General features: G+C 44.8%; 1 protein-coding gene across 19 annotated transcripts in view; it reads left to right on the forward strand.

Annotated features, from left to right (window-relative positions):
* LOC126299135 (uncharacterized) overlaps positions 1–16,693 on the forward strand; it is a 450,753-nt gene that overhangs the window by 266,713 nt on the left and 167,347 nt on the right. For all 19 annotated transcript variants that reach the window (XM_049990880.1, XM_049990898.1, XM_049990882.1 and 16 more), the window contains exon 19: positions 11,023–11,115. In XM_049990880.1, the coding sequence (XP_049846837.1) occupies positions 11,023–11,115 (93 nt within the window). The remainder of the gene's footprint in view (positions 1–11,022; positions 11,116–16,693) is intronic.

The raw sequence follows: 16,693 nt of genomic DNA on the forward strand, positions 1-16,693 counted from the left end.
GAATCCAAAAAACAATGTAAAGCGACAAAACCTCCTATCTTTGTCACTTCATATTCTACAATGATGCAGAAACCTATTCCCAAGGCACACACTTTGGCACAGACGACGCATAGTGTGCCTGTATCCACCAAAGGCACCTGTACTTGCACATGTACATGTCAAGGGGAAAAGAGTAAGGTCAAAGAAATCCAGGTAGCTGCACCAGGAAAGACCAACAGTTCCACATCAAGCACCCAGAAGACACAAGAAAACAGTGTGCCTCTCAGTGCTCTCAAAGGGACAGGGTGCAGGGAAAGGCTCACGATGTTTTAGTCAAAAACTGTCCCAAGTGCTGTCAGACATCATCCTTTCCTGTCTTACTGATTAGGATGGTATCATGGAGTTGGATGCCTTGGATCCAGTCAGCCCCTCCACTCCCCCCTCCTTAAGTGCTTCACGTCCCTGGTGCAAAGGTAGGGGTAAATTAAAACCGCACCAATGACATGGCTTCCATACTACAGTGGAACATGAATGGGTTCAGGATTCGTGTGGAGGAACTGAAACTTGTACCACAGGTACGCACCTTGTGCTTTTGATTACAAGAAACACATTTTAAAGATACAGATGTTCCTGTGCTACAGGGATATACGCTGTACTGCAGTGAAGACACGTAGGGGGAAACAGCCAAGGGAGGTGTCACAGTGATTGTCACTAATGCACACCACTCCTCTGTTCTCCCCTTGCCTACTGACCTACAAACAGTTGCAGTTCAAATTCATGTGTCAAAGGATCGCCATTTGCTCACTGTATTTGCCTCCACAAGATGCACTAGACTCTGAGGCTTTCACGGATCTTATCGCACAGCTCCTGCGACCACTCCTCCTCCTGGGAGACTTCAATGCCCATCATGTCCTGTGAGGCTGGACCAATGCTTGCCCTTGGGGTTTCATTTTTGGAGGGCCTCATCATGTCTCACAAGCTATGCATCCTCAACATAGGTACACACACACACACACACACACACACACACACACACACACACACACACACATTTCTCTAGTGCTACTGGGTCATTCTCAGCTATTGACCTCTCTTTCTGTTCTCCCGTGCTTGCTGACTCTGTTCAGTGGGAGGACATTGATGACCTTCATTCTAGTGACCACTTCCCCCTGTGTTCGAACACTGCAACAGCACCCAAGGATGGATGGATCGCATGACACAAGTGATCCATTGTGCCACTGGCTCTCCATCCCACAGTCCTCAGGTAATCTTAGGAGGAAACCGGTAGCTTGGTATACAGATGAGTGCCATTCCATGATCCGTAAAAGGCAATAAGTAGCTTGGTGGACAGATGAGTGCCATTCTGTGATCTAGGAAAGGCATGCAGTTCTTCGACATTTTAAATGCCGACCGAAAGCAGAAACCTTAGGACCTTTCAAGTCATGAGGGCGAAGGCTCAACACATCATTAGGGAGAGTAAAAAAAGGTCATGGGAAGCGTTCCTGGACTCTATCAATCATTCCACTTCATCTATAGAAGTATGGGAAGCCATCGGAGGATTTCCTGTAAATGCAGTTGTTTACTGATAGCAGCAGTGCTGAAACATGAGTGCCTCTAAACAACACAGAGACATTGGCCAAACATTTTGCATGAACTACTGCCAATGCAAGCAAGGATCAGGTATTTCGTCACTGTAGAGAGTGAAAAGTTGGACTTCAGGTACAACAGTTCTGAGGCCTACAACTCCCATTTCTCCATCTGAGAGTCGAATTGCCACTGACTGAGATTCATGACACTGCACCCGGTCATGACCAAATTGGGTACTACATGCTTCGACATTTGTCAGCGGCATCAAAGGAAGCTCTCCTCAAATGTTTGAATCTTATATGGCAGGCAGGCAACTTCCCCAACTCCCCCCTGTGGGTTCTGGTGTTAGAATAGGCCCAAGGCATTACTGCTTGTCGTAAGTGGGGACTAAAAGGAGTGTCTCATGTTTTGGACTTCGTGTTATGGTCACCTGTGGGGTTTGACATCCATATTTCAAAATTTTCTCGGAGAGCGAGCCAATAGGGCAAGGCCACCTTACATGGTGCATTGCGTCCATTGTGCGCTGTGACCTTTCATGTCCTACATCGATGTGGATCTGCACCTCTGCTCATTTTCCAGCTGTCAGGCTTGGTCACCCTCCATCCATTGTGCAGTATTGTTTTTTGCACTGACGGTGGTAATGGACTTGTTTGCACCTGATATCCAACAAAGTAACCAGTCCATTGTGGTGGGGCTGCCATGTACCCTGTTTGTTGTAGCCACCTGACCACACAGGGATTGCTCTACTGATGCCTGCACTGTTAACTCCCCACATATGCCAAGGGGTAGATGCCCATCCCCCTGGGGCAATCAGGACTCCTGGCAATGGCCATCCTGCCAGGTGGCCTTTGCTGTGGCTGGGTGGTGCCCGTGGAGAGAGCCCCTGGTTGGAGTGGGTGGCATCGGGATGGATGACATACAATGAAGCATAGTACATCATCTCTTGCTGGTGGTCAAACACCAGCAGTTTCTAAGCATTCACGGGCTCAATTCAACACACAGAAGTACGACCCCAAATCGTGCCCCTCCCTGGCCACACCATTGGAGGAACGTCAGACTAAGGATAGCAGTGGCTCTTGTTGGCCCCGGTAGCTTGTATGTTTGGAAGCTGATGGGGAATCTTTCATGATGATGAAGCCTCAGTTTTTTGTTGAGCACTTACAGTGCAAGTTTGGGGAGGTGAAGGGATTGTCCAAATTGAGATCTGGCTCAGTCTTGATCAAAACAGCATCCTCTGCCCAATCACTGGCGTTAATCGCTTGTGACAAGCTGCGGGATGTTTTTGTAACCATCATGCTTAAATATGGTCCAGGGTATCATATTTCACAGGGACCTTCTTTTGCAATCTGACAATGAACTGCGTGCCAATTTAGAGCGGCGAGGTGTTAATTTCATTCAGCATGTCCACCGGGGTCTGAGGAATAATCAGGTTGCCACCAGTGCTTTCATCTTGGCCTTCAAGGGTGATACATTACCCAAGAAGGTCGAGGTGATGGCCTAGCGCTGTGATGTAAAGCCCTATATCCCTCCCCCAATACGGTGCTACAAATGCTGGAAGTTCGGCCATATGTCTTCCCGCTGTACCCTCAGCGTCACATGTTGAGATTGTGGACGCTCATCACATCCCAATACTCCATGTGCCCCACCTCCTACCTGTGTCAACTGCAGAGAGCACCATTCACCTTGCTCGCCAGACAGCAGTATTTTCCAGAAAGAAAGGAAAATTATGGAGTACAAGACGTCACCGCTACAATAGTTCTAGTCCCATCAGCTCCGCCAGCCCCAGTCACCTCTCAGAGCCAGAAGACTACACCTGCCCCCATGATGGTGAGGGCACTTCCCTCCCTGTTGCTCCTGCACCACCTACTTCAGGAGCAACACTCCCCCCCCCCCCCTTCCCCATCACCATTGGTGACATCCATCCCCACTTTTAAGGCGCAGAAGCGTACAACTTCTTCTGCTCATCTCGCTAGGATGGGGTCCCTATGGTCACTCCCTTCACATGTTTCTGCTAGTGGGAAAGATGACACCCACAAGTGGTTGAAGAGCCCAAAAGCAGGTGGCCCTAGGGCTTCATGCTTGTCTTCAGTCCCAGAGAGTGAAGTCCTCCCAGCCAGGGAAACCCAAGGAACAGCGAGAGAGATCCAAAAAGATCCCCAAGCCCAAGGGAATTGTGGTGGCACCCACACCACCGCTACCTACAAGCTCTGTGTCTGAGGATGAGGTGGAGGTTCTGGCATCCGTAGGTCATAAATCTCGCCAGGCACTCACACACAATGGATGTAGACTGCTCAGGCAATAAGTCGGTGGTAGCAGGTGCCCCTGAGGTGTAAAGTGCCTCATTGAATGTTCATGCCTTCCCAGTCTCACGATGACGTTGTCCTCCAGTGGAATTGCGGTGGTTTTTTCCACCACCTGTCTGAGCTACGCCAACTGTTAAGCTATACACCTGCATTCGGCATTTCCCTCCAGGAAACCTGGTTCCCCGCAATGCAGACCCCTGCCCTCCACGGCTTTAAGGGATATTACACAAACCATAGCGACTATAATCAAGTATGAGGTGGAGTTTGCATTTGTGTCCAAACTCAGTCTTTAGTGAATCTGTGGCTGTCAGAATAAGGATGACGCTTCCTGTCTGCAATGTATATGTTCCTCCAGGTGGTGCAGTACCCCTGAATGTATTCGCTGCACTGATTGATCAACTCCCTAAACCTTTCCTACTTTTGGGAGATTTTAATGCCTATAACCCCTTGTTAGACGATTTATCTTAGAAGAAAGATTAAGAAAAGGCAAACCTACATTTCTAGCATTTGTAGACTTAGAGAAAGCTTTTGACAATGTTGACTGGAATACTCTTTTTCAAATTCTAAAGGTGGCAGGGGTGAAATACAGGGAGCGAAAGGCTATTTATAATTTGTACAGAAACCAGATGGCAGTCATAAGAGTCGAGGGGCATGAAAGGGAAGCAGTGGTTGGGAAAGGAGTGAGACAGGGTTGTAGCCTCTCCCCGATCTTATTCAATCTGTATATTGAGCAAGCAGTAAAGGAAACAAAAGAAAAATTTGGAGTAGGTATTAAAATTCATGGAGACGAAGTAAAAACTTTGAGGTTCGCCGATGAAATTGTAATTCTGTCAGACGGCAAAGGACTTGGAAGAGCAGTTGAACGGAATGGACAGTGTCTTGAAAGGAGGATATAAGATGAACATTAACAAAAGCAAAACGAGGATAATGGAATGTAGTCAAATTAAATCGGGTGATGCTGAGGGAATTAGACTATTAAATGAGACACTTAAAGTAGTAAAGGAGTTTTGCTATTTAGGAAGTAAAATAACAGATGATGGTCGAAGTAGAGAGGATATAAAATGTAGTCTGGCAATGGCAAGGAAAGCGTTTCTGAAGAAGAGAAATTTGTTAACATCGAGTATAGATTTATGTATCAGGAAGTCGTTTCTGAAAGTATTTGTTTGGAGTGTAGCCATGTATGGAAGTGAAACATGGACGATAACTAGTTTAGACAAGAAGAGAATAGAAGCTTTCGAAATGTGGTGCTACAGAAGAATACTGAAGATAAGGTGGATAGATCACGTAACTAATGAGGAGGTATTGAATAGGATTGGGGAGAAGAGAAGTTTGTGGCACAACTTGACTAGAAGAAGGGATCGGTTGGTAGGACATGTTTTGAGGCATCAAGGGATCACAAATTTAGCATTGGAGGGCAGCGTGGAGGGTAAAAATCGTAGAGGGAGACCGAGAGATGAGTACACTAAGCAGATTCAGAAGGATGTAGGTTGCAGTAGGTACTGGGAGATGAAGCAGCTTGCACAGGATAGAGTAGCATGGAGAGCTGCATCAAACCAGTCTCAGGACTGAAGACAACAACAACAACAAACCCCTTGTGGGGTGTCAGCGTACTTACTGGCCGAGGCAGAGATGTCGAAACTTTCCTGTCTCAGTTTGACCTTTGCCTCTTAAATACTGGGGCTGGCACACATTTCAGTGTGGCTCATGGTAGTTACCCGACCATTGATTTATCAATTTGCAGCCCAGGACTTTCCCATCTATCCACTGGAGAGTAGGATGGATGGATGGATGGATATGGTGTTATGGGCACTCAACAGTGTGGTCTTTAGCGCCCGCAATGGAGAGTACATGATAACCTGTGTGGTAGTGACCACTTCCTCATCTTCCTGTCACTGTCCCGGCGCCATTCCCCTGGACTTCTACCAAGATGGGCTGTAAGCAAGGCAGACTGGGAAACTTTCACTTCTGCTGTCACCATTCAATCTCCCCCACACGGTAAAGTTGATGTGATGGTTGAGCAGGTGACTACAAAAGTCATTTCTGCAGTAGAAAATGTGATCCCGTGCTCTTTAGGGTGCCCCTGGCAAAAGACAGTCCTATGGTAGTTGCTGTAAGTTGCTGAACATTTAAGGAGTGTCGACCAGCTCTACAGTGGCATAAGCAGCACCCTTCCCTGGAGCACTTGCTATCCTTTAAACAGCTCCGTGCCTGCATTTGCCAACTTATCAAACGATGGAAGCAGTAGTGTTGGGAGAGATACCTCTCGACCATTGGGTGCCAATGTCACTTTCCCAAGCCTAGGCAAAGAACAAACATGTTTTCAGGTACCAGACCCCAACAGGTGTTTCCGATGTTAACATAAATGGCGCATTATCTACTGATGCAAACGCAATTACTGAGCACTTTGCTCGAGCCTCTGCATCGGAGAATTACCCTCCAGCCTTTCACATTCTCAAACGGCGGCTGAAAGGGAAAGTCCTCTCGTTCACTAAACGCCACAGTGAATCCTATAATGCCCCATTTACAGAGTGGGAGCTCCTCAGTGCCCTTCTTTCACATTGCCCTGACACAGCTCCGGGGCCAGATCGGATCTACAATCAGATGATTAAACATCTCTCATCTGACTGCAAGCGACATCTCCTTGTTATCTTCAACCAGATCTGGTGCGATGGCATCTTCCATTGGAACGGTGAGAGAGCACCATCATTTCGGTGCTCAAACCCGGTAAAAACCTGCTTGATGTGGATAGCTACCGGCCCATCAGTTTCACCAACTTTCTTTGTAAGCTACTGGAACATATGGTGTGTCGGTGATTGGGTTGGGTCCTGTAGTCACATGATCTACTGGCTCCATGTCAGTGTGGCTTCCGCCAGGGTTGCTCTACCACTGATGATTTTCTGTCCCTTGAGTCTGCCATCCAGACAGTCTTTTCCAGATGCCACACCTGGTTGCAGTCTTTTTTTTTTATTTATGGAAAGTGTATGACACGACATGAAGACATCATAACCTTGCCACATTATACGAGTGGGGAGTCCGAGGCCTGCTCCAAATTTTTACTCAAAATTTCCTGTTGCTTCATACTTTCTGTGTCCAAGTTGGTGACTCCCTTAGTTCCCCCCATATCCAGGACAATTGGGTCCCGCAAGGTTCTGTATTGAGTGTATTTCTATTTTTAGTGGCCATTAATGGTCTAGCAGCAGCTGTTGGGCCGTCTGTCTCACCTTCTCTGTATGCAGATGACTTCTGCATTTTGTACTGCTACACCAGTACTGGTGTTGCTGAGTGGCACCTACAGGAAGCCATCCATAAGGCGCAGTCATGGGCCCTAGGCCACGGTTTCCAGTTTTTGGCTGCAAAGTCATATGTTGTGCACTTCTGTTGGCATTGTACCATTCATCCAGAACTAGAATTTTACCCTAATGATGTTGCACTCACTGCAGTGGAGACATATCGATTCTTGGGTCTGGTTTTCGATTCCCGATTGACTTGGCTTCCTCACCTTCGTCAGCTTAAATGGACGTGCTGCTGCTGCTGCTGCTGCTGCTCTACAGAGCCCTTGTTCAATCCCGCCTTAACTATGGGAGTCTGGTTTATGTCCGGCAGTGCCCACAGCGTTATGTTTACTCGACCCAGTGCACCACTCTGGCGTTCGCCTAGCAACAGGAGTCATCCTTTGGTAGTGATGATCCTGGAGTCTGTCTCTGCCCTGGAACATCATTCAGTGGTGTTTGTCAGGACCCCAGGTCATATTGGAATCACAGGCAATGAACTTGCCGACAGGCTGGTCAAACAGTCTATGCAGAAACCGCTTATGGAGATTGGTTTCTCTGCATCTGACCAGCGTTCAGTATTATGTCGCAGGGTTTTGCATCTTCGGGAGATAGAATGACATAACCGCAGTTTGCAAGCAAACTGCGTGCCATTAAGGAGATTACGAATGTGTGGAAGACCTCCACATGGGCTTCTCCTAGGGACTCTGTGGTTGTCTGTCAGCTCCACATTGGCCACACTTGGGGGGATACATGGCTACCTCCTGTGCCGTGATGACGCACCTCAGTGTTGGTGTGACACCTGGCTGACAATAGCCTATATCTTGGTGAGCTGTCCTTCTTTGGTTGCCCTGCGACAGACTCTTCATTTACCGGACTCTTTGATATTAATTTTAGGTGATGATTCGTCATCAGCTACTTTAGTTTTAGACTTTATACATGACGGTGGGTTTTTTCATTCTATATAAGTTTAGTGCATGTCCTTTGTCCCTTTGTGTTGTCCACTCTAATGCTCTTAGGCTGGATGTTTCAGTGTGTCACAGAGTGGCTGGCTTTTCCTTTTTATTCTCGTAGTTGGCCAGCCACGGTTATCTGCTCTCTTGTTCTTATCTCTTCTACCTGTTTCTTCTGTTTCTTGCTTCTCTCTGTGGTTTTCTTTTCCAGTTTTGTCCATAGTAGTGTTGGTTGTCCTTTGTCATTCTTCTGGCTCTTCCATTCTCCTGTTATTGAGCTTTACATCTCATTTATTTTCTTCTTTCCCTTGTGTATTTATTTTACTGGGAACAAGGGACAAATAACCACACAGTTTGGTCCCTTCGTCCCCCTCCTCCCCCACCCCCCACCCCCCACCCCCCACCCTCGCCCCACCCTCTCTTTTAAACCAACCATGAGGGAGGCAATTTTGATCCATCTCCTCAAACCAGAAGAGGACTGCACATGTCCCAGTAGTTACCAGAGTATCGCCTTAAAGTGCGGAGGCTAGAGGAGTGGTCTGCAAAGATGGGTATCCAGTTTTTTGCTGATAAATGTGTGTGAGTTCATTTTAATTGTTCTTGTTGTCTTTTTAACTTGCCTTCCTTGAATATGAGGGAGACTATCCTACGTTTTAGAGAGACAGTGCGGTTTCTGAGCTTAATTTTTGACTACCGGTTATCATGGTTGCAACACCTGTGAGACTAGAAAGCCAGAATCCTGAAGGTACTGAACATCATCAAGTGCCTTAGCCACAGTTCTTGGGCAGTGGACAGGGTGTGTCTCCTTGATACATGTGGAACATGCGCTATTCTATTACAGTGATGATCCAAAAGATTACAACCATGTACTCAATAGCTTCTTTGTTCTTGTTTGGAATGAAATACGTAACTGATTCTGCGTATCAGGGATCTGACAGTTTGTTGGTAGGTTCATGGATGTATGTGGCACCAGATGTGTAGGCAAAGGTCATGTAATTCGCATATGCAAGAGGCCACTGATTTGTGTACGCAGTGGTGCAGCCCGATAGCGACCCAGATCAGTTCCATAAGATTTACATCAGGCAAATTTGGTCCCCAAGACATCAACATGAGTTCACTTTAATGCTCCTCAAACCACTGTAGTAGAATTATGGCTCCCAGAGATGGACAATTATACTGCTGAAAGATGACATCACCGTGGGGGAAGACATCAAACATGAAGGTCTGCAGGTGGTTGCAGCTGACAGCATGTCTTTGATTACTACCACAGGTCCCATACAAGCATAAGAGAATGTCTCCCACAGCATAATACTGCTCCCACCAGCCTGTGTCTGTGTCATGCTGCACTTTTTGAGCTGCTGTTCATCTTGGTGATGGTCTTTGTGGAGATGGCCATGGACCTGGAGTAGCAAAAATGTGAATCACTGTAAAAGCCAACACATTTTCATTGATTGACAGGGTATTCCCAATGGTCCCGTGCCAACTGCAATCATAATTGATGATGTCTTTTGTTCAGCATGTGAACACGTAGGTGTGGTCTGTTGCAGAGCTCCATGTTGAACAATGTATGACGAATGTTTTGCTCTGAAACACTTGTGTGTGCAATAGCATTGTGCTCTTTTGGCAGAGATGCCACAGGTCACCATATATCCTACTTTACAGAGCAGAGAAGCCTCCAAACTCTACGTTCTGTGAAGAGTCACGGATGTTGAACCGTATAGTGCCTAGTGGTAGTTTGTGTCATTCTACCTCTTGCCATAGATGCTCACGACATTTGCACATGAAAATTTGAGATACTGACTCACAGGCTCTGTGTAATAATTATCTACTCTTTGTCAAAGCTGCTTCTCTCAATGGATTTCCCTATTTGGAGCCCATATCTTTGCTGACGTGATACCCCATCTATTTAGGTTTTCTGTGATTTCCATAAATCACACCAGGCAAATTCCGGGATGGTTACTTTCAAAGGGCCCAACTGACTTCCTTCCTCGTCCTTCCATAATCTGATGAGACCAGTGACCTCGCTGTTTGGTCTCTTCTCCCAACTCCCAAACACCCCTCCCCCCCCCCCCCCCCCCCCATTTGCTACTGCATTGCGTGCTAATGACACCACCAGGTGTCACTCTGCTGCATAGTGTGCACTGATATGAAACTTTGTGGCAGGTTTAAACTGTGTTCTGGACTGAGACTCGAACTCAGGACCTTTGATTTTCACAGGCAGGTGCTTTACCAACTGAGCTACCCAAGAACAACTGATGACCCATCTTCACAGCTCCAATTCCGCCAGTACTTCATCTTCTACCTTCCAAACTTCTCAGAAGCTCTCTTGCAAAACTTGTAGTACAAGCACTCCTGGAATAAAGGATATTGTGGAGATATAGCTTTGCCACAGCCTGGGGGATGTTTCGAGAATAAAATTTTCACTCTGCATTGGAGTGTGTGCTGATATGAAACTTCCTGGCAGATTAAAACTGTGTGCTGGACAGAGACTCGAACTCGAGATCTTTGCCTTTTGTGAGCAAGTACTCTACCATCTGAGCTAACCAAGCATGATTCACTCAAGTTTCGCAGGAGTGCTTCTCTGAAGTTTGGAAGGTAGGAGACAAGGTACTGGCAGAGCTGGAGCCGTGAAGGTGGGTCGTGAATTGTGCTTGGGTAGCTCAGTTGGTAGAGCACTTGTCCGCGAAAGGCAAAGGTCCTGAGTTTGAGTCTCAGGCTGGCACAAGTTTTAATCTGCCAGGAAGTTTCAGTGGTCATAATGTTTTGGCTTATCAGTGTATAAACTGAAGTGGTAGCAGTGGTTGATGTGCATTAAGATTTAAATCCTTGTCATTATGTGTGGATACATGATAAAAGTGACTATACAATTCTTCACAAATTATCTTCAGGTGCTTGATGAATTTCATGAAACTCAGTATTGATTTGTTTCAGAAATCTGGTTGTCCAGCTGTAGTTAACGCTTCAAGCAGTGTTACTGAAGGAGATCAGTGGGTAACTGCTGCTCTCAACAATGTGCAGGGGCAGGTAAATATATTTTATGTTTGGATTGGAAAAGCAGTTGCTGTTATATTACAATATGCAAAAACATACAGGTGCGACAGTAGGTTGACATAAATGGCCATATCGTTTGATTGCATTGTCTCGAAAGTGTAAATTTTTCACACTACTAAGGGATTATTCACCTTAGTGTGCAACATAAATTTAAACTTGATACCTTTACCTATTCCTGAGAAGAAGGGATCCTAAGTCTGGTGGACACACAGATAGGAAGACATACATCAAAGTGGACCTATAACAGGGTGTATATGCCCCAAAACAAGTGGGATATCCGGGAAAAAACATGGAATTGTTTCATCTAGGAGAAAAGCAGGGAAACCCATGAATTTTTTAGAATTCTGACAATTTGTCATTGTTTTAGTTTTGAGTTAAATTTTTGTAATTTTGAAGGTAACAACTGATACTGTAACAAAGAATTTTAATTTAGCCCACTACTGCAGAATAATCATGCAGGACTAAAACATAAAGGAGAGAAAAACACCAACATAAAACTTTTGCAAAGAAAATGTGCCTTTTACAATAACAAAACACAGTCTGCAAACAAGCATCCACCAACAGCAAAATGTGTCAAAGGCTTTAGGGTAAAGACTATGCAATACTTCATAACAGCAAACTGATTTCACTGAGCATGGTGTGACAACTGTTTCAATTAGGTTCACTTGAGCAGTTGCCCACTGCCTCATATGCATCTGCTGAGCTGTAGTTGCATATGAGCTGCACCTTCTTCCAATTCTTGTTACTTGGAATGTGGTTATTAACTGTATAAGAAGTAACAGCAGGTAGCCAGATGCTGCTCAGAAAAAATTTACGGATGTGCTCAAGCTGCGAGGTTCACTCATGCACGGAGCAGTCATTACAGTGTGGAGTAGTCTCCATGTAGCCGTCGTTTGTGTTTTGTGGGTTTGCTGTTCTCTCTTCATGTTCAGCTCTCACATCAAATGAAAATATAATGGATATCTCTGGCTGGGAGCTATCAAGTGAATTAAAATACATTCACATAATTACAGAAGACTTAAATATGTTATTAGTTGCAGTTTTCTGATTCTTTTTTATTTCTATATTATTGGTAATCAAGCATTAATTGCTTTGCAGAACAATGAAGTTATTTTTGTAAGTTTACTAAAGAAATTTGGCTTTCATTAATATTTTTCACAAAGGCAATCAGCTTATTGGAAATGAAGTGTTCCATTATACACTATTACCTAATTTCAACTGTTCACTGAATTTTAAGTGCACATTTTCATCTTCAGGCACATGTGGCATTATGCCATAACAAAAAACCAAGTATTAGATTATAAAGTAGTGGTACTCCCCAAGAAAACTGGCTTCCCAAAAACAACACTGAAAAGCTTTGCAGAATTTTGCATATCTTCTTTCCGTGAAACACTGTTTTTAAATCAGAAGACATGTTTCAAGACTTCTCTGGTACCTCGCCTGGGCTTGATGTTATTTCTTAATTTGTGTTGTTTGCATCTTAAATCTGCAGAACACCATTTTTGAATAAATTATAGACTGGTAGCACACCATGTTTTACCATAATAACTCACCACAAGGGTATCACAAGCAAATAAAAAATAAAAAACCACCATGAACTTTTCCTGTCTATGTTCACACTACTGAACAATGATGTTGGTATTGACTGTGACTAAACCACATTTTCTATGTTCTGTCATTTGCTGGTGAGATAACATGCCTGACAAAAGTGTATCGCAACCTCAATTTCAGTGCTTCGGAAACTAATATGCTGTGTTTGGTGAAATTTATATGTATACTTTCGTAATACAAAAATATGCAACGTAAATGTTGCTATGCATCAAATATCTTTCGAAAATGCATTTTTTGCTGGGTTTCATGTCCTAAAGTGCCAGGATGTTCTATACTGGCGTATAAAATCTTTACGATTCACAGGATTGAAAAGTTTTACAGTTCTGAGGGAAAGTATACTGTCACGTAACATGAATAAATGTGTTTTTACCCGTGAAAATATGTATTTTCACCAGGGGAAAAGTGTATTTTTAACTGGAAAATCTGGGAAAATCCAGAAAAGTTCATTCCTTGTCCATGTACGCACCCTGTATGATATTTGCTTTTGCTGATTGAGGTACTGAACACCAAAAAGGATTATGAACTAAACATATGCGCTGTAAAAGAAGGCTCAGAAGAAAATAGAAGAAGTTGACTGGAACATCAACAAACAATGGCTAATGAAAAATTACCAGTAAAAATAAAGAAATGTGATCGAGAAGGAAAATGAGACCCTGGAAGACTGAGGAAGAAATGGGAACCATAGCTTGTAGTACATAGCCTAAAATGGAAAGTAAAGAAGAGATGTGGAAGTAGAAGACAAAGAAGTAGTAATTCAACATTTTTGAGTCATTAGTTTTGTGACTGGTTTGATGCAGCATGCCATGAATTCCTCTACGTGCCAACCTCTCCATCTCAGAGTAGCACTTGCAACCTATGTCCTCAATTATTTGCTGGATTTATTCCACTCTCTGTCTTCCTCTACAGTTTTTGCCCTCTACAGCTTCCTTTAGTACCATGGAAGTCATTCCCTGATGTGTTAACAGATATCCTATCATCCTGTCACTTCTTCTTGTCAGTGTTTTCCACATGCTTCTTTCTTCTCCGATACTGCAGAGAACCTCCTCATTCTTTACCTTACAATCCATCTAATTTTCAACATTCATCTGTAGCACCACATCTCAAATATTTCAATTCTCTTCTGTTCCGGTTTTCCCATGGTCCATGTTTCACAACTGTACAATGCAGTGCTCAGAAATTTCTTCCTCAAATTATGGCCTTTGTTTGATGGTAGTTGACTTTTCTTGGCCAGGAATACCCTTTGTGCCAGTACTAGTCTGCTTTTGATGTCCTCCTCACTGCATCTGTGACTGGTTATTTTGCTGCCTAGGTAGCAGAATTCCTTAACTTCATCCACTTCATGACCATCAATCCTAATGTTAAGTTTCTCGCTGTTCTCATTTCTGCTACTTCTCATTAGATTGTTCATTCCATTGAGCAGATTATGTAATTCTTTTTCACTTTCACTCAGGATAGCAATGTCTTCAGCGAATCATATCATTGATATCCTCTCACCTAGAATTTCAATCCTAGTCCTCAACCATTCTTTTATTTCAATCATTGCTTCTTTGATGTACAGATTGGTGAAAACCTACGTCCCTGTCTTACACCCTTTTTAATCCTTAGTTCTTGGTTGTCCTTTCTTGTTATTCCCCCATGGCTTTTATACATATTGTATATTACCCATCTCTCCTATAGCGTATCCCTATTTTTATCAGAATTTCCAACATATTGCACCATTTTACGTTGTTGAACACTTTTTTCAGGTTGACAGATCCTGTGAATGTGTCTTCATTTTTCTTAAGTTGTGCTTCCATTATCAGCCACAACGCCAGAATTGCCTCTCTGGTGCCTTTACCTTTCCTATAGCCAAACTGATGGTCATGTGATGCATCATTCTTCTGTATATTATCCTTGTCAGCACCTAGGATGCATGAGCTGTTAAGCTGATTGTGTGATAATTCTCACACTTGCCAACTCTTGCAGTCTTTGGAATTGTGTGGATGATATTTTTCTGAAAGTCATAGGGTATGTCGCCAGACCCATACATTCTACACACAAACATGAATAGATGTTTTGTTGTTGCTTCCTCCAATGATTTTAGAAATTCTGATAGAATGTTATCTATCCCTTCTGCGGCTCCTTTCTACCTACAAATCCTCAGTTATTTCTTGAACATCTTGAGGATAAATTTGGGGAAGTGACAGTGCTGTTCAAGATGAGAAGCAGTGCAGTCTTGATTCAGACAGCATTCCCGGCCCAATCCCAGGCATTACTCGCTTGTGACTGGCTGGGTGATATTTCTGTTTCCATCAGTCCCCATAAAAGCCTCAACATGGTCCAGGGGATTATTTTTCATCGCATCCTCCCCTTGCAGTCTGACGATGAGCTCCACGCCAATCTAGAATGGCGGGGTGTTCATTTCATCTGGTGGGTTTACAGGGGACCCAAAGACACAGGGCTGCTACTGGTGCCTTCATCTTTGCCTGTGAGGGTGATCAATGCCCGAAAAGGTGAAGGTGGTGGTTTATCGCTGTGATTTTAAACCATACTTCCCTCTCCCTATGCGGTGCTTTAAGTGCTGGGAATTCATGCACATGTCTTTCCACTGCACTTCCAGCACCCCATGTCGAGGCTGCAGGTGCCCACTTCATACAAATACTCAATTTGCGCCTCTCCCACTTGTACCAACTGTGGAGACCAGCACTTCTGCTGCTCACCAGACCGCACAGTATTGCAAAAGGAATGGAAGATCATGTAGTACAAGACCCTGGACTGGTTGACTTACCAAGAGGCTAAACGTAAATTTGAAAGATAACACCCCATTTAGTTGATATCCACATATGCTGCAGCTACATTACCATCGCTGTCACAAGTACCAATTGTGCCACACTCTGTGCCCCGAACAGTGGGCCCTCCAGACCTCCACAATACATCCGCCCACTTGGTGGTAAGGGGAAAATCTCCTTCCATTGCTCCTTCTTGAGCAAGCCCCCCTCTCCCCTCCGCAAAACACAGGGGACACCGGTCCCCTCCCCCCAGCCAAAGAAGCAACAGCCTCCTCCAGCTCCTCTCGTGTGGAAGGGGTCCTTTGAGATCCACTCTCCGGAGTTCTCCGTTAATGCCACAGTGGACGCTCGCTAGAGACTAAAGGAGTAAAATGCTGAACAAAGAGCTTCATTGTCTTCCTCCGTGCCTGAAGCTACTTCGGAGAAGTCCTCCCGGCAAGCCCCTAAAGAGAAGTGAGGGAGCAAGCAAACAAAGAAGTCAGCTAAGAAAAAGGACCCTCCAGTGGCCCCAACACCACCATTCCCTACCAATTTTGCACCTGAGGATGAGGTGGAGATCTTAGCATCTCCTGAGGACCTGCATCTCAGTGATGCCTCATCCACAATAGGAATGGATACAAATACTCAGTTGGTGGCTCTGAGACATAAACTGCCTCCTTGCATGCTTTGTGCCTTCCCAGCCTCACGATAATGTCATCCTCCAGTGGAACTGCTTAGGTTTTTTCCACAACCTGGTTGAGCTATGTCAGCTTTTAAGATTTACACCTGCTTTCTGCATTGCCCTTCAGGAAACCTGGTTCCCGGCAATGCGGACCTTTGCCCCCTGTGGCTATTGGGGACATTAATAGAACCATAGCAACTATAATAGTGTGTCAGGTGGAGTTTGTGTCTATGTCCTGAACTCAGTATGCAGTGAACTTGTGCCCCTTCAAACCCCTCTTGAAGCTGTGGCTGCTAGGATACGGACAATGCAGGAAATAACTGTCTGCAACATATACCTCCCTCCAGATGGTGCAGTACCCCTGAACATGTTGACTGCACTGATTCATCAACTCCCTGAACCTTTCCTACTTTTGGGAGATTTTAATGCCCATAACCCCTTGTGGGGTGTCACTGTGCTTATTGACCTCTGCATCTTAAATACCCCCCCCCCCCTCCCCCCCCCCCCCCCC

Source organism: Schistocerca gregaria, chromosome X, assembly GCF_023897955.1.
Source record: "Schistocerca gregaria isolate iqSchGreg1 chromosome X, iqSchGreg1.2, whole genome shotgun sequence".
Lineage (NCBI taxonomy): Eukaryota > Metazoa > Arthropoda > Insecta > Orthoptera > Acrididae > Schistocerca > Schistocerca gregaria.